This window comes from Pipistrellus kuhlii, unplaced genomic scaffold (genome assembly GCF_014108245.1).
Source record: "Pipistrellus kuhlii isolate mPipKuh1 unplaced genomic scaffold, mPipKuh1.p scaffold_m20_p_4, whole genome shotgun sequence".
NCBI lineage: Eukaryota > Metazoa > Chordata > Mammalia > Chiroptera > Vespertilionidae > Pipistrellus > Pipistrellus kuhlii.
The window spans coordinates 393068-415223 of NW_023425540.1; the positions used below are offsets into that span (position 1 = coordinate 393068).

The 22156-nt window shown below is 48.9% G+C and overlaps 2 protein-coding genes across 7 annotated transcripts in view; one reads left to right on the forward strand and one right to left on the reverse strand.

Moving 5' to 3' along the window:
• On the forward strand, positions 1-19047 carry MIER3 (MIER family member 3). Of its 3 annotated transcripts, XM_036408889.2 has the most exons (14): positions 1-92; positions 891-915; positions 4067-4212; positions 7182-7316; positions 7790-7861; positions 8715-8835; positions 10001-10086; positions 10623-10695; positions 11635-11786; positions 13524-13605; positions 14541-14635; positions 15002-15129; positions 15197-15339; positions 15436-19047. In XM_036408889.2, the coding sequence occupies exons 1-14, from the start codon at positions 84-86 to the stop codon at positions 15882-15884; spliced, it is 1716 nt and encodes a 571-aa protein (XP_036264782.1). In that variant the 5' UTR covers positions 1-83; the 3' UTR covers positions 15885-19047. The 3 variants fall into 3 exon arrangements, with proteins under 3 accessions (XP_036264782.1, XP_036264783.1, XP_045427608.1); XM_036408890.2 differs by lacking the exon at positions 7790-7861; XM_045571652.1 differs by lacking the exon at positions 7790-7861 and having other exon boundaries at positions 14544-14635.
• The window catches only part of SETD9 (SET domain containing 9), an 8370-nt gene continuing 4467 nt past the window's right edge, over positions 18254-22156 (reverse strand). For all 4 annotated transcript variants that reach the window (XM_045571655.1, XM_045571656.1, XM_045571653.1 and 1 more), the window contains one exon: positions 18254-20393. In XM_045571655.1, the coding sequence (XP_045427611.1) occupies positions 20302-20393 (92 nt within the window). In that variant the 3' untranslated portion in view covers positions 18254-20301. The remainder of the gene's footprint in view (positions 20394-22156) is intronic.

Here is a 22156-nt window from a genome sequence, read left to right on the forward strand (position 1 = left end):
CCTCGGGCGGGGCGCGGGCGCCCATAGGCCAGGGCGCCATCCGGGGCCTGCTCGGCGCCGCTCGTCGCCCTGAAGGCAGCAACATGGCGGAGGTGAGCGGGCCCCGGCGGGAGGCGGCTGCGCGGCCCGGCGTCCCCGCGGCCCCGGCGGCCTGGGCGTCCGGGCCTACCCTCTCCTGGGGTCGTCGTCGGCGGGCGGGCGGGCGGCCTGGGCTCCGGGCGGGACTAGGCCGCGGCGGCGGGCGGGGGCGACGGGCAGGGAGCCGGGGGGACGCCGCCGAGTCGCGGCGGCAGTGGACGCGGAGCCCGGCGCTGCCTCGGGCGGCTGCGGGCGGGGCGGGGGCTGCGGCACTGCCGGCGGGAGCGGGTCCGGGCCGCGGGGTCCCGGCCGGGGAGGGGCGCAGGGCGGGGTGCGGAGCCGAGGCGGTGTCGGCGGACCTGCGCCCGCTCCGGCCCTCGGCGGCCTGTCCCTGAGGCGGGGCGCGCCCCCCGGACCGGGACCGGGGAGCCGGGCGGCGGGAGGCCGGGAGGCCGGGACCGGGGAGCCGGGCGGCGAGAGGCCGGGGCCAGGCCCCTCGGAGGGACCGGTGTATCGCACTCGCACCGGGGACGGTCCGTCCTGTCCGGGCGGCGGTGGCTGCGCTCCGGCCTCCGCTCGGCCCGGACGGGCCCGGCGCGGGCTGCGCAGGTGGCGGGGTCGCGGCCGGGACGGGGCGCCGGGGCTCTGGGTCCCCGGGCTGCGCACCCACGGCCGCGGGCGCAGCTCGCCGGGCGCCCGGGCGCCTGTTGGCTCGGTCCGCGCACCCGGCTCGGAGGGGCCGGGAGGGCCGGTCTCCCTCGCACTTCGGCGGCCGCCCCGCCGCCCGCTCACCGCGTCTCCTCTCTCCGCAGGCTTCCTTCGGGAGTTCCAGCCCAGGTGCGTCCGTCCCCGTCCTCTCCTCCCCGGGCCGCGGTGCTGGGTCTCCCCCGGGTGGCGAGTCCCCCGGGTGCTGGGTCCCGGACCTGCAGCTGAAGGTTCCCCACGAGTTTGCCCGAGTTCCTCCCAGTTGGTGGTGGTGTCAGGGTCCGTGTTGGTAGGTAGTTGTGCTGGGGGGCGGGGCAGGGTTCTGCTGAGCCCCCATCACCTTCCTCCTTCGCCTCTCGCTCTTGTTGCTGAAAACGCTTTTGGAAGCGGCCCTTAGTTCTTGTCCTCCCCTGCTGCAGACGGTTAATCCGAAGCCGTCCTTCCGCAGCTCCTCAAGTTCAGAGTTAGCTTTGTGGTCTGTGGGAAATCCGTCATCTGCCAGGACGCTGCCCTCAGGTGACCACGGCACCCTCCCCACTGACTGTCTCACGCACTTTCCATAACGGAGGAATGTCTGCAGAGGGTGTTAAGGCGAATTTTGGGTTACATAAAGCTGCCTTAATCAAGAGGAATGCAGAACTTCCGAGTTTGACCCTTTTTGAGGTGACACCCCGAGACCCCATTTCTTAGCCTTTTGGGCCTCGGAAGCCCCCTGACGACACGAGGAGAGCGAGGACGGCCCCCAGGATATACAGAGGCAGCATTGCTCCAGTCGGGGGTCCCTGTGAGGGCTGGCCTCGGCTAACAGGAGAGGGTGGCTTTGTTTCCATCTCCCCGCTGCCCAGCCCCCTCTTGGCTGCTCCTTCCCTCGGTCTCCAGGAGAAGTTCCTGCGCGGAGTCCAGCCCTCACTGTACCCTGTACACTGCACACTCAGGACCACTGGAGTAGCTGCAGCCGCTCCAGCAGAGCCTGGATGAGCTCCCACCCCGCCTCCCGCCGCCTTAGCCCGTGGCCCGCCTCCTGGCGGTCCCATGTCGGCCCGCTTTGGAGGCCTCACGTAGTTCTCATTTAGGGTGTTGTCAGCCACACCGAGAACAGGGCATTTTTGGCTCTTTTAAAAATAGCTGTCCCTGTCTTTACATTTAAAAATGGTTTTACAACCTTTCTCTAATTTTGAGACAAACGTTTTTTTGTTAGAACTGATTTCAGGAAAAGAATATTTACGTGCATGTTGCCAAACATCTGGATGATAATGGAATTTTTCCATTTTGTATCACTGCTTTTAAGACATTGCAGTCTAAATAAGCAAAAAGACTGTGGTTTTGGTGTTTAAACAAATTTATAACCTGTTTTCAATCGATTAGTCAATTTTAAAGATAATTTTAGAGCTAGAAGAGACTCTTGAGGTAATTTAAGCCAATCCTGTGTGTTTTACAAATGAAAAACTGGACCTAGGCCCAGAAGTTTAAATGACTGCTCAGGTCCCAGAAGCCAGGGGTAGAGCCAAGCGCAGACCGAGGCCCCTCGGCTGGCTGTTAGGGAACGCCTTCCACTCACCCCCAGCTGCTGCAGGCATGGGGAGGAGGGGGGAGGACACGAGCGCGGACCGAGCTCTGCCCTCACAGCGGTAGAAAGTTATCCTGTGTCACCCTGACACTGGGCGCAACATAGGCTTCCAGGAATTCCTCAAAAAAGGAAATTTGTAATGGTGGGTGTTTTGCTTTTGAGCTATTAAATATTTTTTCCCTTTGAAAATTAAATTCACGTATATACTTTAACAGGTTTTAAAATGAGCAAATACTAGTTTTCAACATTACAAAGGAAACACCATAATGTAAACCTAAAGAATTAAGTCCCATAGAAATTATGTGGTTTTTGGAGCAAATGATCAGAACTCAGAATCATAAACATCGACTTACGTCTGTGTTTTTTTCCATAGTGAAGAATCTGAGGTCCAGTTCAGGATTTTATTAATGACCTCATACTGTAAATGTTTGAAATTTTAAAATAAATAGCTTGACTGAAAGGAGATCAAACTTTTTATGTTGAATGCATGTCTTTCCACTTCTCCCTCCATTGACCTCTATTCTGATACTTCTCTCTGCTCTGAATGTCACTGGTCTAATCAGATTAGATTCTGGAGTAAAGCAAATGGAGAAAACCCATTTTTTTTTTTCTTATCATTGATACTGTTCTCGGGATTATGGATCTTATTTTCTTTCCACTGGTTTTCAGAAAATCCTGCTAACTTCATGTTGGCCATTGAAATGCATTACAGTTATATAAACAAGTATGACTTGACCAAAACAACTTGCAGGGGGATACACCTTCCAAAACCTGCCGCTGTGGCTTTCTGCATCCCTTCAGGTCGCTTAGGACTTTCCTCAGTAACCCCAAGGAGCACCTCTCAGTGGAATGCCTCCCTCGGAACGTGGAGAGCTTCAATGCCATTGTCAATGGGGAACGGTGTAGGCATTGCTGGAAGCTGCTTGCTGCACAGAAACTGAGTGTGTTCCAGAACCAGATTTCTGTTGTATTTTGCACCTTTTTTTGAGGTTTAGAATTTGGGTAACATATTCTCTTTAGTCCAAAGGCTGATGTTCTTATTGACTGAGCCAAACTGGCTCAGGTTATATTCTCTTCTCCCAAAGTGTTTAGCCTTAGTTTATAATGGGTTCTTGTGGAATCTTCATAATCCTGCTGATATTTTTCCATTGCTTTAGACAAATGTAACTAGCCTCATGAGCAGGTTTGACTGTTCTGTTAGGATATTTTTGAGGACCACTCCCATTTAAAAACCACTTTGCTGCTATTATAAATTTTACTCGCATGGGTCGGACCTCTTGTGAAAGTTACTCTGCCTGCTTCCTTTGCTGGTTTACATACCTTTTCAGAACTGTGTGGTCTTATTTTTTTAAAAAAAATATATTTTATTGATTTTGTACAGAGGAAGGGAGAGAGATAGAGAGTTAGAAACATCGATGAGAGAGAGTAATCGATCAGCTGCCTCTTGCACACCCCCTACTGGCGATATGCCCGCAACCCAGGTACATGCCCTTGACCGGAATCAACCCTGGTCCCTTCATTCCCCAAGCCGACGCTCTATCCATTAAGCCAAACCGGTTTCGGCTGTGTGGTCTTAATTTATAAGCGGTAAGGTATATAGTAAATGCATTCAATAAAGCTCACATGTAAGCATTAAAAGGAACTGGCAGAAGAACACATGTTACTCTTTTGTAAGTAGCCTGTGAACTTGTAAAGTGATTGCTTGCTTCATTGCAGTTGGGTCTTTGTCTTCGGAGGATCATGATTTTGACCCTACGGCTGAGATGCTGGTCCATGACTACGATGATGAAAGGACTCTGGAAGAAGAGGAGATGATGGACGGGGGTAAAAACTTCAGCTCTGAAATCGAAGACTTGGAAAAGGTAAAGGATGGTACTTTAGTATATTAATACAAACTTTCAGCAAACATTTTGAAATTCTGCTGGGACCGGTTTGGTTCAGTGGATAGAGCGTCGGCCTGCGGGCTGAAGGGTCCCGGGTTCGATTCCGGTCAGGGGCATGTACCTTGGTTGCGGGCACATCTCCGGTGGGGGGTGTGCGAGAGGCAGCTGGTCGATGTTTCTCATCGACATTTCTAACTCTCTGTTCCTCTCAATTCCTCTCTGTGTAAAATCAATAAAATGTATTAAAAAAAAAAAACATTTTGAAATTCTATAGTAAATTATTTTACAATCTGTTTTTGATCTAACTTTTACAGAATGTCACTGATTTTCATTATTTTGGAGGATAGCCTAATAAATGCATTTTAATTTGATTTTTCAAAATTATTTTAAGTCTATTAACTTAATTTTCAAGTGTGCCACCAGAACCAGATGATTGTACAGTTGGACTCCGGGTAGTCTGTGTAGGCCCTGGGCTTGGTTCTGATCTTAGCCCCGCCTCCATGCATTAGACTGCACTGTGCTGAGGCCCAGCTTGAGTTTAGCTGGAGTTGATACGGGGAGAAGTCTTTTCCTTCGTTACTTACAGAATGGTACAATACTCTTAAGAAAATTAAAAGAGAAAAAGTTTTGCTCTGCTTTAAAATGTAAGTAATATCTCATTTTCTAACCCTCCCCAGTTGTCCTTTAAAAAAATTGGCAGGAGTAAATGTAGTTTATAACTTTAAATCCAAAATCAATATAAATTCAAATGAACTGGGTTTTTTTTTTTTTTAATATATTTTTTATTGATTTTATACAGAGAGGAAAGGAGAGAAATAAGAGAGTTAGAAACATCGATGAGAGTCATCGATCAGCTCCCTCTTGCACATCCCCTACTGGTGATATGCCCGCAACCAAGGTACATGCCCTTGACCAACGCTCTATCCACTGAGCCAAACCAGTCCCGGCAAATGAACTGGGTTTTAAATCACATATTTATACCAGGACTACAAAGAGAGGCCTGCCCTACTAATCACCTTGAAAAAATGTAGGATTATACTTATCTATAAATTAACCCCCCTGGCAAATTTCTAATCAGCCCAGAATAATAAAAACTTTCAGAAATACTATTAAGTATAATAATGTTTTGAAATTTTTAAAATTTATTTTTATTTTTTGTTAATCTTCACCCGGATTAACAAAAAATAAAGGATATTTTTCCATTAATTTTTTTAGGGAGAGAAGAGAGAGGAAAGACAGAAACATCAGAGAAACACATCGATTGGTTACCTCTGGCCAGGGCCCAAGGAGCCTGCAACCAAGGTCCATGCCCTTGACCAGGATAGAACCCAGGATCCTTTGGTCCCTAGGCCGACACTATCCATTGAGCAACACCGTCCAGGGCTAATCTTTTGAGTTTTCATACCCTTTTTCTTGTTTGGCATCTTTAATGTGCCCCCGAAGCTATAAGCAGTGGAAGGGCAAGACCTGACTGTGTCCCCACACTGACACAGGGCCTCGTGGTGCAGGGCAGCGTCTGCGGACACCACAAGTCCGGGGCACGCCTTCTGACTCCAGGTGGAGCTCAGCCTTTGCCCCATACCATCCTTCCTGGTGTGTCTCTCCCATTCCCTGTACCCACAGTTTATGTAACAACTGGTCCAGGAATAGATTGTTTTAAAATTGTTTAAAAAATTATAAGTAGTTCTATATACTTTAGTAAATTACCCTGAACACTGTGGAGTTAGGAGCACTGATCCCCACACAGTAGAAAATCCATTGTAACTTTTGATTCCCCAAAATCTTAACTGATAACTTACTCTTTTTGAAAAAAATATTTTTACTGATTTCAGAGAGGAAGGGAGAGGGAGAGATAGAAACATTAATGATGAGGGTCATTGATTGGCTGCCTCTGTTACACCTCCACTGGGGATTGAGCCAATAACCCAGGCATGTGCCCTTGACTGGAATCAAACCTGGGACCCTTCAGTCTGCAGGCCGATGCGCCATCCACTGAGCAGTACCAGCCAGGGCACTGATAACCTACTTAGCATTAATGATAATACACATCGCCAGTTAACCCATATTGAGTATGTTATATACTATATTCTTGTAATTAAGTAAGTAGGAGAAAAGAAAACTATAAGGTTTGTCTGAAAGTTTCTAAGAAGTTGTCACAACTCTCCAAAAAGTTTTTCCAGTACGTATATTGGGAAAAACCCACGTTTAGGCGGACCAATACCATTCAAGCTGTGCTTTACAGCTCATGTGGACACTGTTTCCGATGGGTCAGTTGGGGGATCGGGAAGGGGCTACTGGGGCATGGCCAGGAAGAGAGCTCTGGGGGTCCTGGGATTCGAACCCAGAGTGAAGCTTCAGTTTCTCATCTGTCGGGTGGTGGCAATAATACCGATTTCACTGGGAGGTTCAGGAAAACAAAACCAATACAGCTGGTGTAGAAGACAAACAGGTGCACAGTAGGAATTTAGAAGGATCGTTGTGTTGTGAACATTAGTGATAAGTATTGTTGGTGTTAGTAAATGCTCAGCAAGAGCTTCCCATCAGGAATCTTGCAATTAACATGCAGATAAACCAGGTGGTAAGCTTTCAGTTGCAAGGAAACAAGCTGAAAGTTATGTGAAGTGATTGATTGATTGGAAATGTTTTTAAGGCAAATCCTCATGCAGGTATGAAAGCTAGAGAAAAACTATATTAAAGCAAATATTTGAGGAATTCCTTAGAAAGTGAAGTGGAGCTAGAAAGTGGAAAGGAGAAGCTAAGTGTAAGGCTTCTGTTAGCACGTTGACAGCAGCTGGTGCCGAGGCTGCTTTCTGGCAGCAGAACAGAAAGGAAAACTCATGCAGGCCTGTGACCCTGTCACTCGATGCTCTTGATCAGGGGCTTGATGAACAGACGGTGGGGGCACTGGCTGTGGGCTTGCCCTGAGCTCCCTTTGCCCTGCCACGCAGGAAGGAAACATGCCTCTGGAAGACCTGCTGGCCTTCTACGGCTACGAGCCCACGCTGCCCGCCGTGGTGGAGCCCAGTGCCAACAGCTCCCCGAGCGAACTTGCCGATGAGCTGCCGGACATGACGCTGGACAAGGTAAGTGCCATCCCCAGGAGGCAGTCCAGGGCTGTGGCACTGACATTCCCGTTTCCTGAGCGCAGTGGAGTCCCTAATCTGAGGTGGGGACTCCTCGGCCCACTGCCCACCTCACGCTGTGATGGTTTACGTCCTGTCGGGCCTCGATCGTGCTACGTTAAAAGCAGTGGCTCCACAAGACTTTGCATGTTTCAGTGTTCGTCCATGTTTCCCATCTTTCCTGTCGACGTGTGTGCCTGAACTTAGATTCTGTCCTAACCTCTGTGGATCCTGCCAACACTTGACTGCCTTGATCAGTAAATCCCAGAAGCCTTCAGACCAGCTGGCTCAGGCGGGAGGGTTGGCGAGAAGCTCTGCGTGTTGGGCTCTGCGAGGGACAGCGGCCGAGCGGCCGAGGCTCGGGGACGCGTCTGCAGGCTGGCTGGGGAGCCTGTCCGCTGAGGAGGATTCACAGCCACTGTCTCTGCTAACAGATCCCGGGGAAGCGTCCCTCGCCTTTCCGAGCTCAGGCAGGGAGAGGAATCCACATCTTGGAACCTCTTCCTGTGAGTCACGTTCCCCCTTTTCAGCAAATGTGATGTTAATGCCCACAGACCTCGTGACGGCGTCCCGCAGCCACGGAGTGTCGCTGTCACAGCACGTGACCGCCCACTGCGCCGCGCTCCACGGCATGCTCCCGCAGAGCGGGCTCCGGGCTGCGGGAGGGGCCGAGGAGGCCCGGCTGGTTTGGAAGTCCCCCCTCAGTGTCTGTTGGGCGGGTGGGGGTTGGATCTGGTCCCCACAAATAGAAATACCCAGGATGCTTTAGTCCCTGTGTGAGATGGCACACCCATCAGCCCAGGCACTTGTCAGACCCAGTGCTGTGGGAACCGCTGGAGCGTGCTGGCTTGTTTGGGGAAAACGATGTGAAAAAAGTCGGGGTTCAGCACTGACAGCCTTTGCGGGCAGTGCGTGTGTGTGCGCGCAACCCGGGACCTGCCCCCCTCTTTTTTATTTATTTCCCAAATGTTTTTTATCTCAGTGGGTTGATTTGTGGATGCGAAACCTCAGATACTGAGGGCAGGCTACTACTTATTTATATATTTATTTTGGCAGAAAGTGATTTTAATTAACCACTTAGAAGTTAAGTTGTTTTGTTTTATAGTGACTGAAAACTAGCCTGCAGCTTCAGATAAGGCAAAGTGTTGTAAATGTATGGTTATTGTAGGACTAAGTCTTTAATAGTATTAAATATTTACATGACATAAATTACAGAATTTCAAATTCTCAAAACTAAGGGAGCTTCCACTCGTTCTTAATTATGTCATAACACCACAGTAATGTTTATGAAGAATGTCGAAAGACAGTTCAGAAGCTGGGGTGGGTGATTGCTGACAGCTCTGCACTCTGTCCTCGCAGGAGGAGATAGCCAAGGACCTGCTGTCCGGGGACGATGAGGAGACGCAGTCCTCCGCCGACGACCTGACGCCATCCGTGACGTCCCACGAGGCCCCCGACTTCTTCCCGCGGCCGCTGCGCTGTAAGAACCGCCCTCGCCGCCGGGCGGGACGCTGCTGGGGCTTACGTACTTGTATTGTCTTCGGTGGTTTGTCAAAATATTCCAAGTCAACTTATAATGGACATAAAATGCTATTATAATTATTGGGATAGAGGTCAGCTACTATTTCATTGAAAATCAAAACATTTGCGTATTTTGCAAGGCTGCTTTCTTTCCCAGGATTCCTCTATTGCTATGGTAACCCTAGTTCCACCATGTACCTTATAGGCATTTTTTGGACTTCAGTTAAAAAAAGCCCTTCCTCTCTTTCAACAATAAAAAATTTAAAAAATAAAATAGCCCTCACTCCCCTGGTTTTGAAAACTATCAGTTGCTCAGAAAGAAATTTATGTGTTTTTATTGATTTCTGAGAGAGGGATAAGGGGGAAAGAGAGAGAAACATCAATGATGAGAGAATCATAGATTGGCTGCCTCCTGTACGCCCCCTACTGGGGATTGAACCCTCAACTGCGACCTGGTTCATAGGTTGATGCTCAACCATTGAGCCACACCAGCTGGGCTAATATTTTTTATTTATTTATTTATTTATTTATTTATATTTATTTATATTTTATTGATTTTGTGCAGAGAGGAAGGGAGAGAGAGTTAGAAACATCGATGAGAGAGAGTCATCGATCAGCTGCCTCTTGCACACCCCCTACTGGGGATATGCCTGCAACCAAGGTCCATGCCCTTGACCGGAATCGAACCTGGGACTCTTCAGTCCCCAAGCTGACGCTTTATCCGTTGAGCCAAACCAGTTTCAGCGCATTTTTTATTTTTAGTGATTTACTTACTCCTTTTCTTTCCTTTTATTTTTGTGTTATCCCTTAATATTTACCAATAATATTTAGAAGGTCTTTAAACAGAAATAATTTATTCTGTGCAGCTTGCTCATTTCCTATGGCTCCTGTGCCTGAGCCGCTCAGTGACAGCTGAGAGACACCTGCACACTGCTGTCCCTGCTGGGGCCGCTGCAGGGCTGGCTTTGATGTGTCAGAAATGGGAGAAGCACAAGGGGTTAGGATCATCTTGCTGATCTCAGTTATTCAGCAAATTTCAGTAAATTCCACATGCCAGCGCTCTTCCAGACGCTACAGAAACAGCCAATAAAAACCTTTTACACATTTGATTTTCTTCTCCTCAGCAAATACTACTTGTGACGGAGATAAAGAGTCAGAGACTGAAGATGTTGAAGCAGACAATGGTAACTCACCTGAAGATCTGAGGAAGGTAAGTTGCGTTGCCATATCTTAGTGGGCTATTTGGACCAATGTATTGAAGTAGTATTGAATGTTTTTAAAACCTTTTTAAAAAATACATTTTTATTGATTTCAGAGAGGAAGGAAGAGAGAGAGAGGGAGATGGAAACACCAATGATGAGAGACTCAGGGATCAGCTGCCTCCTGCATCCCCTACTGTGGATGGAGCCCACAACCCAGGCCTGTGCCCTGATGAGAATGGAGAGCAGTACCCTTTGGTCTGCAGGCCAGGGCTCTGGTCAGTGTGATTCAGCTGGTTGAGTGTCGTACATTCCTGGTCAGGGCACGTACGCAGGTTGCTGGTTCAGTTCTCAGTGTGGGTGTGTGCAGTGGGCAACCAATCGATATTGGCCTCTTGTATCCATGTTTCTCCCTTCCTCTCCCTCTCAAAAAAATTTTTTTTGAAATTTTGTTATTACATGATGAGGATTTTTCATCTGCAGTAACCAAGTAATGAGTTGGAAATTTATTTTTATATGTTGTTTTTACTTCTGGGTTTTCCTACAGGAAATAATGATTGGTTTACAGTATCAGGCTGAGATCCCCCCTTACCTTGGAGAGTATGATGATAATGAGGAAGGTAAGGAGGCTTTTGATTTCTATAATATTTGTAGGCTACCGTTCATGGGCTTACTTAAATGTCTGATGGGAAACCCGTCTTGGTGATGCAAAGATGGGCTTGAACTGGGACATGGGGCTGGCATAGGAATGCTGGTCAGGAGTAGCACTGGCCTGGACGGCCTCCTCGGCCAGCGTGCTCAGGACTGGCGGCCTGCATCCTGCTCTGCACCCGTCCAGCTCCGCACGCTGGTCCGTCTTGTCCCCGAGGATGGCAGAGACGATCCTCTCGGGACGAGGCCCAGAGGCCTCGGCCAGCGCTCGAGGGCAGGTGTGGCTGGAAGGTTGCTCTGTGTGGTGCACCCACCTGTGTGTGATGATTCTCTTCACGCTGTCCCAGATGCCGCTGTCATTGGTTCACAGTGTGGAGGGTGAGGTGGGGAGTAAAGAGCTGTGCCTTCCTCATTGACTGTGGAGACCAGGCAGGTTGGCCACGGACTGGCCTTTCTCCCAGCGCCTTGCTTCGTCCTGTGGAGTCATTGCCACGAAACTACACGGGCTGTCCGCCGGGAGAGGGAGGCAGGTCTGGCCGCCCTCCCCAGGCCTTTGCAGAGTGCTGGCCAGATGCCCGGGAAGCAGGCACGAGCAGGTCGGCTTCAGTCCCCGCCGCCACCCACACACTGTGCGTGCACCTGTCCTGTGAGTGCCGCGTGGAGGTCGCCTCCTCACAGGAGAGACGGCATGACGCCCGTCTTCTGAGGGAATGAGCCCCAGCTCCTCCGTCAGCCGCGGAGCCCTGGTTCTTCACACAGTGACGGAGGCTCGGACCGTACTGGAGCCGGCTCCATGGCAGCCCGTCCGCTGCCGGGGGCCTGCGTGACCCCGTCCTGGCGCCCGTGCGGAAGGAGAAGCACGTGCCCTGGCTCCTGTGCTCACTGCCCTCCCCTGACGTTCCTTTCAGAGTCTGAGGACGGAGACCAGCTCCTCTGGCGTCCGGGCGTGGTTGCAGAGAGCCAGGTGGAGGAGTACCTGGTGGAGGCCGCACTCCGAACCGGGAACGAGAAGATGGTGGACAGGGCTTCTGCCGGCGCGCTTGTCAGGGACAGTGAGCAGGTGGGCATGCACCTCTGGACACAGCGGCACTTCTGCTCGGCGGCTGGTTACCGTGAGGCTGGTGCTTCTCACGTCGGCTGGATGTCTCAGATCTACTGGTCCTCCTGCTCGTTTCTTTCCTGGTCTTTTTTCTGTACATAACACACCTGTCTTACTTTAGGGACTGCTTAATATTCTTTAGTCACTTCATCTTATTTTTGCTTGCCATTGAGAATTCTTGACGACCTCATTCCTAATGCCTGGGCTCCGTCCTGGAGGAGTAACATCGCTTGGACATTCTGGACCTTTTAGTTTATTCTTGAGCTTCACTCTCCTGGTTGGGTGGGGTAGTGGGAGTATTGCCCATTAAGTACCCTTTGAAAACCCTTGTTTTGCCCCTCAGGCACCTTTTCCCACCAGCCCCCGGGATCCTGACCAATGGCACCCAGGGGTGGGGGCTTAGACTTGTTCCCAAGTAGCAGAGAGGTCACAGTAGCTGAACTTCAGGGGAGTTTTATTGGCCGTCAAAGGAACTCCCGTTGGGTTTTGTGCTCATATTCCATTAAAACTGCAAATTAGTTTTTGGAAGAATTAGTGCCTTTAACACATTAGCCCTTACACTTCAAGAGTATGATCTGTGATTCTCCATTTACTTGGACTTTATCACTCAGATGTCTTTGTTTATTTGAATATGACATGCATTTGATTAACTTAACTCTTCAATATTTTTAAAGTATGTATGCACTCAGTGCTATTACAAATGGGATCTGTTATATTTATAGTTAAAGGTTGTCTGTGTAGAGGAATGCGTTACTTTTAAATTGGGTGATGCGCCTGAGGCAGGGCTGGGGACCTTCCTGCCAAGGCCGGCGGGAGACTTAAACCTCACTCTGGGCCACAGAATGATTAGCTCAACCGTCCGCCTGCTCTGTCGGCCAGACATTTAATTCACTCACCCCTGCCTTGGCAGGGCCTCCCCCAATGGTTTTCCAGGCTCCTGTGGCCAGGCCGGCCCCCAGGCCTGCTGTTAGCCTGGATGTTAGGAGTGTCACCAGCCTGGCCCACAGCTGTCGTCAGGACTGTGAGCTGGGGTCACCGCCAATAGCTGCTGCTGCTGTTATTAAATTAGAAATGGGCATGAATCTATCTTAGGCTTTTTTTTAGCAGCTGTTGAGATTGATAATGCATTGATTATTAACTTCTTTATATGTTAATAGGCTTACCAATATTGAGCTATCCTTTCCTTTCTTGAATCTTACGTGGGAGGGTGGAGTATTAACTTGTAGTTCCTGTTTGCTTCTATTTACCGGTAGTATATTCATAATGTCCAACAGGCTTATTAATAGGAAGAAATCCTAATTTTAAAAAGCGACACTTGATGGTGGATGAAGATGACGGAGACCATTGTAAACTCATTTGCTGAGGTGCCCACACTCTTAACCAGGCCTGCTGCTGCTGTTATTAAAGCACTCAAAGGCAGGGAGTAGGACCAGAGCTCTCATTTCCCAGCCAGAAAAGTAACGTAGGACGGGGTTCCCCAGTTGAGAGGCCAGGCAGTGAAACAGTCGAGGATGACGGGCAGGGCCTAGGACACGGCCATCAGGCTGCAGGCTGAGCAGATCTCCCCCCGTGTCCCAAAGAGAGAGCCTCTCGCCAGTGTTGGCAGCACTTGGAAACACTGGGGTTTTGTTCACTTGTTCTGGATGCTGCTGAGTCGGCGTTTTGTGTTATTTTATTGACTTGTTTCCCACTCCCCAGGCCTTGTACCAACTGCTCCGGTGTGACCACAACGTGCAGGAGGCCGTCGAGAGGCATTGCCGCAGCGGAAAGGCCTCTCAGGGTGAGCACTGTGCCAGGGACAGGCGGCCTCGGGTCAGAGCCCGCGCGTCCCTCCAGGTCTTGGCCCGTCTTCCCGGCGGATGGTGGTTTCCTCTTGGCCTCTGCTCTCCAGTTCCCCCGAGATGAGTCCCCGTCCCGGCTTTTCCACAGGCCTGGGCTCTGTGTTGCTTGGTCAAATGCAGAACTGATTTCAGTGCTTGTCATTACGGAGCAGGTGGCATGCCCCGTAGCGGTCACCACGTAGGAAGAACTAGCACTTCCTGAGGTTGTAGAAAGGGCTTGGGAATGTCAGGAACAGTACATTGAGACTTGTAGGTGCAGACAGTCTGTTGGAATGTTTCCTTGTAGAAGCTCCCTCCTTACTTCAGAGTATGTCTCATCTGACCTGTGGATGCGCCTGGCAGTGGGGACCTGGTCCCTGTGTCACATGGCCTGTCAGTGTCCTGCCTCAGTGTCAGGAGGCAGCTGTAGGGGCGTCCTGGAAGCCTCACGGGTTCAGACTTTGAGAGCATGGCTGTTCTCCTTCCCAGAGGACAGACTGTAAATAAATGTGTGTTGATCTTATAGTCTAATTAAAGAACCTTAGGGTTTTAATGTAGGAGCAAAATAAGACTTTCCCCCCCCCCATAAAGTAAAACATTTTTCCTAATTAAAGTATATGTTCATTGTTTTAAAAAATCAGACCAACAGTGAGATAAATTATAGAAAAACATTCAATTCTTATCCCACCATGCAGAAAAAATAATCAGTGCTTGTATTTTGGTATCCTAGACTTCCGGTAAGACTTCTGGTATGCAACTTACCGGTAATTCTAACTGAAATCTCTGACGTATAGAACCTGTGTGTGTGGCTTTTTCTATGGAAAACATACTGAAAGTCAGTGATTCGTATAAAAGTGTTTTGAGTCGAATGAATTTCATTTCACAATTTCCTCAGAAGGAATGGCTGTGTGGACAGAAGAGGAGTGCCGAAGCTTTGAACATGCACTCATGCTGTTTGGAAAAGACTTTTATCTGATACAGAAGAACAAGGTGAGTCAGGCACATGACTACAGAGAGCCTGTTGGTCATCGCGATGATTGTGAGCTGCTGTCACCTGTGTAGAAACAGGCACAGCCTGCTCACGCGTTCCTGCTTTGAGCATGGGGCTTGCTCCCAGCCACCACTCCTGGGGTGGCTGATGGGGCACCCAAGTCCTCTTGACGCGAGTCAGCGTCCTCCACTCAGAAAGGGATTTACTGGATTTCAGAAAGTCTTACTCTTCTACCATTTCACTCATAAGATCTTCAGGGTGTCATAACTGGGAGGATGGAAAATGTTCCATGGATAGAAGTTACAGGTGTTGTAAAAGAGGTAATAAGTATTCTGTCTGTTTTTAAACATCCAACTCTTGGGCAGGTGAGAACCAGAACGGTGGCCGAGTGCGTGGCGTTCTACTACATGTGGAAGAAGTCGGAGCGCTACGACTACTTCGCCCAGCAGACGAGGTTTGGGAAGAAGCGCTACAACCACCACCCTGGAGTGACGTGAGTGCTGGCTCAGGCCGGGCGGGCTGCCTCTTCCGGATGTGCTGCTCACGGGGCTGTTTTCCAGGGACTACATGGACCGCCTGGTGGATGAGACGGAGGCGCTGGGCGGGACCGTCAGTTCTCCCGTCTTAACCGCCAGCCGCCCAGAGCCTGTTTCTGACCCGCAGCTGAACATCCTCAACTCCTTCTCCGCAGGCGACCTGACAGGTGAGGGCCCTGGTGCTCAGCTCGCCTGGAGTCCCCTTGGCGTCCTCACACCATTTAACCCTCCCCTCCCTTCCCCTCCACTCCCCTTCCTTCCAGCTCTGACCGGCAGCGCAGCGACCCCCGGGTCCGTGAGCTGCCTGGACGAGGGCTTCCCCCCGCTGGGCAGCCTGCCCCGCGGCCCGGTGACGCCCGTGCCCGTGGCGACGGAGGAGCTGCTCACCCTGCCCAGCCACGGGGAGAGCGACTGCTTTAACTTGTTTGAGACGGGCTTTTACCACTCGGAGCTCAACCCCATGGCCCTGTGCAGTGAGGAGCCAGAGAGACCAGCCAAGAGGTTGAAGATGGGCCTGGCGGTCCCGGAGCCCTTCCTGAGCGAGGTTTCTGTGAGCAGCCTAGGCGTGGACTTCGAGAGCCACACACACCACATCGCCAGCGCCAAGATGGCCGTGTCCGTGGCGGACTTTGGCAGCCTGTCTGCCGGCGAGGCCAACGGCTTCCTCAGTGCCCATGCCCTGCACCCGCCCGCCGCCCTCCACTCCGAGTGATGGCGGCCTCAGCCCAGTGCGCAGACACGTTGGGCTGCTTAGTCTTTCACTGGAAGCTCGGACGTGTTCACTATGACATCAGTGATGTCAGCATGTACAGACTCTATCTTGATTTATCAAGAATATTTTCATTTCTCAATCCATAAATGTGGAAAACCGTGAACAGCAGAGCTGGGAGCGAAGGTGGGACTCTGCAGCTTTAAGCTCTGCTCTCCCCCCTCACCTCCCAGGCCCACCACGCCCCCTTCCAGTCTCTTGCTCCCACGTTTAAGGCCTGTAGACAGGCCACCAGCTCAAAACCAGCACATGTTCGGGACGGAAGGAGTGGTGTCTTCGCGTGTAAGGTCCTTTTGCCGTAACGGATGCATCAGAATAAGTGTTTACAGGTGCCGACCCTCATCCCTGCAAAATGTAGCATTTTTTGGTTTTCTTAATTAAGCAAAAGCAGGGGTAGGTTTCTTTAAACTGCACAGACATGCAAGGGTTTTTTAAGTGGAAACTTCTCTCACGTTCCTCAGCTAGAGCACTTCCGTTTACAGACAGCACGTCCACCTCGGAGCTGGCGAGGGCTGCGCGCAGACGGTGCTCGGATGTTACTGTCGGAAGATTTATGAACTTCATTTGTTGGCTACAGATGGGGCATTTGAAGATGTGGTACCTAGATAGGGCTTGTCCATCCTTGTCAAGGTTGTGATTAGAAAGCCACACCGCCATCGACGTGGAGTCTGGGGCGGTGGCTGGTGGGCAGGCTCCTGTTCACGCGACTGGCGCGGGCAGCGCTGCCGTACGGTGTGAGTGCCGAGGAACGACGTTGAGGTTCCACAGGCGGCGGGAGAACCTCAAGTAGATTCACATGTTTTGTTTGACTTGAGTTACTGTCTGAAATAGAACGGTACTTGACCACTTCTAGGCTTAAGCAGGTTTAGGTGCTTGGATGCGCTCAGCTGTTTCCCGTTCATCCGGACATCCCTGAACGGAGGCGAGCTGTGGTCCTGCACCGTGGCCGCCGTGCGCCGTGGCCTGCATTGAGGTGACCACACGCAGTACAGTGTTCGGACGCGCCAAGTTTTGCTTTTATACGGTAGTTCAGTTAAGACAGACTTGTACCTTTTTATTTGCACCGCCTTTGTTAGGGTTTCCCGTTTCTGCGAGTGACTTGCTTTGCAGGTGGCTGAGATGTGTGGCCGCATTGCCGATCTGTGATCTACGTCACCTCAAGGTGGTGCTGGCGCGTAGGTAGATGGTAGTGACCGTAGCCGTGTGGGCAGGGAGGGTATTTATTACACAGACTGTGAACTGCAATGGCATCCTGGGTTTGGATGAAGTGTATTCTTGTTTTTCTTTGCAGCATTTTAATGAAGATTGCTTTGAAGTGTTTACACAGCATAGCACATTTACCATAAAATGTAGTTTAGCACAGTGGACAGAAGTAGGAAGTTAATAACTTTAAAACAGTCTCTAATTTATACATCTGCAGCCCAGCGTTCCTGTGCACACCACAGCCATGGGAAGGCTTCTCTCAGGCCATCTGAGCTGTCAGTTTGTGTTAGCTTTGGACCTTAGTTCTTGCGGAAAGAATCAGTACAGCTATGATTTGTAAGGTATTGGCCATCCTCTTCCATTGTTCAGACTTTAATTTTCACGAGGTTTACAGTGGCTGGTGGGTGTGGCGATTTACACAGATGGCCGAGCGCTAACACCAGCCACACTGCGCGAGCACGCTCAGGCCCAGGCCGAGTTCTGGTCGTGCAGCTACGCGTTGCTGGGGCTCCATCAGGACGGAAACGGTGTTTCTCACCACAAGCTTTGATTATCAGCAAGTGGAATGGACATGTTATCTGAATAAAGATTTTTGACCAAAATTCAGAAAATGATCTGAGAGAAACATAAACTCCAGCTAGTTTATAGATGTTTAGATGCCAAGCTAGTTCAGCCTCTTAGAGAGTGCTGGCGGGCTGGCGATGTTTACTTTTAATTCCTTGTGAAAATGAGGCAATAATCTGCAAGGTTCCTGTATATATGTGTAAATTCTTCCTGTCTTTTTAGATCTGATTCCGTATTTTTTTGACTGCGTCTGCCATGTATAATAGCATTTTTGTGCATGCTTGATGTGACATACATGATACCACTTTGTCCATGTAAAATAGCTATTTATTGAATTTTCTTTTAAAAGCTGGATTGACTGTTTCCCCCCTCTCCATTGAAGCATCTTACACAGAATTTGTTACTGTTTATTAGAAGAATTGCGTTTGAGAGCGTTAAGATAACGATTTGCAATCATATGAAGAGATAACAATGCCTTTATTATCAAGTGTTAAGCACAATTCTTATAACAAACTGTGATAAATTCTTTCCCCCTCCTCACCCCCCCTTGGCTGCATTATTTTCATACGAACAAACCAAAAATCCATGGTGAGCGATTGCAGTGGGCTGATGTGTCTTTCTGTGGAGACTTGGGGATAGCGGTGGGTGCGATGGTGCTGTGACTAGAGCAATACTTCCTGCAGCCGCGCTCGGTGCCGGCTCTCCTCGGTCAGCTGCTGACTTTACTTGAAGGATGTAGAATAATTTTTAAACGATACTAAAGTGTGTACAATTAGGTCAAAGCATTGTGCAATTGTTTCCTATTAATTTGTACGACTGAGGGCCCTGAGTGTTTGAGGACGTCGGCTCTCACAGAGCAGAGTGATTTTAACTATTGAATTTAACCAAAGTCTCCAGTGACTCAACTCTGAATGTAAACTAATGGAGGAACCCCGGCCACCACGGAGATTGTTTGCCCAGTTTCAAAGCACATTGTCTACAAATGGAAACTGAAATAATTTATAAGAATATTGACATTACTATGTTTTTTAAAAAGTTCTTAATTTTTCACTAAAAGGAGGAAGCTATTAGTTTTATTATTAAATACGGTAGATATTAAAATTCCTCTTAGAAAACCAGTGATCCAATGGTCCCAGTTTGAGCTAAGTACCCTTGAGTATGAAATGAATTAGTGACAATCAGAACAAGTCTTAGTAACAGATATTCAAGAGGAAGTTGCTATTGTTGCATTGATTTTAATATTTGTACATAAACACTGATTTTTTTGAGCATTATTTTGTATCTGTTGTACTTTAATACCTGTACAGTTCCAGAAATAAAAATCTGGGAATCTTTTTTTCCTTTCTTGGCTTGTGTGAATATTTGCTACAAATAGGTTTTATTTAATGAGTCTTAAGCTATAACGCACACATAGATATTTAACCACTGTGAAATTGGTTTTAGATAGGGTAAATAAGGTATTTGGTAGACAAAAAAGTTACTGTAAATTCTCTATAATAAATTTCCATTTATAATACTAGCCATCCCAAAGTGAGGATTACAATTTCAGGAAATATTTAATGAACATTTTGATGTGTTAGACACTGTTCTAAGTGGCTTTTAAGAAGACACGATACCTGAAATTTGGTCACATCACTATTTCTTCATAACAGTCACAGTCAGTAGACTCTGGCCTTCACCTTTTCAACTAAGGGTCTTTCCGCCTAACTCCCAGGTGTCCCTACGGCACTTGCTCTGACCAGAGCTTTCTCTGGCTCCCTTAGTCTGCTCCGGTCAGATGGCACACGATGTCCAGATTCTGTGTGAGGACAGGAGAGGGAGAACGGAAACGAAGCCCTGACCCCAGGCTCTGGTTACTGGTCTAAAACCACATTCCCTCCCCCGTGACGCCAGCGAGCTCAGTGAGGGAGGCTCAGGCACACTGCCTCCGGCCGTGTCTGAAGGGAGAGCTACAGAGAGGCCTCCAAGGCCGGAGCAAGATAACGGTGACTTCAGGCCCGTCCCTTTGGGCCACAGTCGCCGTCCTTGGCAGGCGTCTGAGCCTGCTGCTCTCTGAGTCTCCCAGGCCCTGGCCCTGACAGAGAACGGACACTTCACACTGGTGTCTGGGACGCCACATGGAGACGTGACTTCCCATGCCAAACAGTCTCTCGTGGTGCTTTAATCTGTGTAAATGTGCAAATTAAGAAAATGGCATTACTCCAGTTTCCCCCTCAGCTAAATCAACACACACACACACCAATTAACTTGTGGCAACAAAAATGGTTTGGTTTTCATTCTGTAAAAACATTTTTCAGAAGTTCATATACATCAACAGTAAAAGAATTGCTGAGGAATTGGCTAAAATTTTGTAAACCACACATGTACATGGACACAAGAAAAATTATAAATCCAGGCAGTAGGTTTTAATAAGCTACTGTATTTAGGTGAAAATGAAGTAAAATTGGAGTTGCATTGTGAATTTGAAATTGAAATTAAGCAAATGATTTTTAGCATGGGATTGAAACAAAACTGAAATAAGTTCCTCCTCTGGAATTCAGAAATGACTAACCAAAATACTAACATGGACCGAGTAGAAGAACCGCTTCCTTGTTCAGTCAGCGGACAATGGTGTAGTAGTTGGAGAGAAGCTCTTCTCCTTGGCCGACATCCCTGAGAGCAATGAGGACAACACAGCGCAGGGGCCTGAGAGCAAGAGGCACCGTCAGTACGGACCCATCAGTGCGGACAGGGACAGCCCGGCTAACCCAACACCCGTCAGTGCGGACAGGGAGGGCTAACACCCGTCAGTGCGGACAGGGAGAACATGGCTAACCCAACACCCGTCAGTGCGGACAGGGAGAACACGGCTAACCAACACCCGACAGTGCAGACAGGGAGAGCTAACACCCGTCAGTGCGGACGGGGAGAGCCCAGTTAACACCAGTCAGTGCGGACAGGGACAGCCCAGCTAACCTAACCAGCATGGGGTTCGTTGTGTCATTCTGTACACATTCCTTACTGCCTTCTCCAGGATGCACTTGATCTCCTTGAGGCCTTACTATCCCTGACGGAGGTGATGAAATGGAGACTATGACATGTCATTTAAAAAGACCACAAGTTAATGAGTTGTTTTTTTAAAAATATATTTTATTGATTTTTTACAGAGAGGAAGAGAGGGAAAGTTAGAAACATCGATGAGAGAGAGTCATCGATCAGCTGCCTCTTGCACACCCTCCACTGGGGATGTGCCCACAATCAAGGTACATGCCCTTGACCGGAATCGAACCCGGGACCTTTCAGTCCGCAGGCTGACGCTCTATCCATTGAGCCAAACCGGTTTCGGCAATGGGTTCGTTTTTTTAATTTTCTTTAAAATATATTTTTATTGATTTCAGAGAAGAAGGGAGAGGGGGAGAGATAGCTAGAAACATCAATGATGAGAGAATCCTTGATCGGCTGCCTCCTGCTGACTGGGGACTGAGCCTGCAACTCGGGCACGTGCCTTTGCCTGGAATGGAACCCGGGACCCTTCGGACCGCAGGCTAACACCTGTCCTCTGAACCGAACCAGCTAGGGCAGATCAATGAGTTTATACAAGTGATTACTTCTGAACACCTATGCTCAGGTCCTCAAAACTGGTATTGCAAAAAAGCATTTAAAAACAGTATGCATTATAAGTAGCATTTTTTTTAAATTTTATTGATTTTTTACAGATAGTTAGAAACATCAATGAGAGAGAATCATCGATCAGCTGCCTCTTGCACACCCCCTACTGGGAATGTGCCTGCAACCAAGGTACATGCCCCTTGACCAGAATCGAACCCGGGGACCTTTCAATCCGCAGGCCAATGTTCTATCCACTGAGCCAAACCGCTTTTGGCAAGTTTAGCATTTTAAAATTAATTTGTATGTTCGTATTCTGCAAAGCTAGAAGCATTACTTGAAATTAATTGGATTAAAAAATACTTTTTATGGACACACTAAGACATGATCTTTTTTGTTTTGTTAATCCTCACCTGAGGATACTTTTTTCCATGGATTTTTTTTTTTTTTTTTTTTTTTTAGAGAGAGTGGGAGGGGGAGAGAAAGGGAAAACATTGATGTGAGAGACACTTGGACTAGCAGCTTCCTGCACGTGTCCTATTGATCTGGGGATTGAACCTGCAACCCATGTATGTGTCCTTTATGGGGAATTGAACCCCAGACTGAACGTCCTGTGTGCGGCTGGCATTCTAACCACTGGCCAGGACAAGAGGTATAATCTTCAATGTTCCTACTCATGTAGTGTTTCCTGTACTGGTTGGGTAGTAACATATTATGCCCCAGAGTATGTTAAAGAAAACTAAACACAAATACCCAACACACACGCACGAAGTAAAGTTACTAAGTTTTAAGTACCATTCCTTTTAAAAGGACAATTAGGACCCATACAAAATTAAGTTTGGCAACTCAGTGAAATGATATAA

Bases quoted from the DNA above. Each gene is read 5' to 3' on its own strand.
- MIER3 (XM_036408889.2), top strand. The intron at 4,213-7,181 runs GTAAAGGATGGT...CCTGCCACGCAG, and splicing joins AAATCGAAGACTTGGAAAAG to GAAGGAAACATGCCTCTGGA. The intron at 10,087-10,622 runs GTAAGTTGCGTT...GTTTTCCTACAG, and splicing joins CACCTGAAGATCTGAGGAAG to GAAATAATGATTGGTTTACA.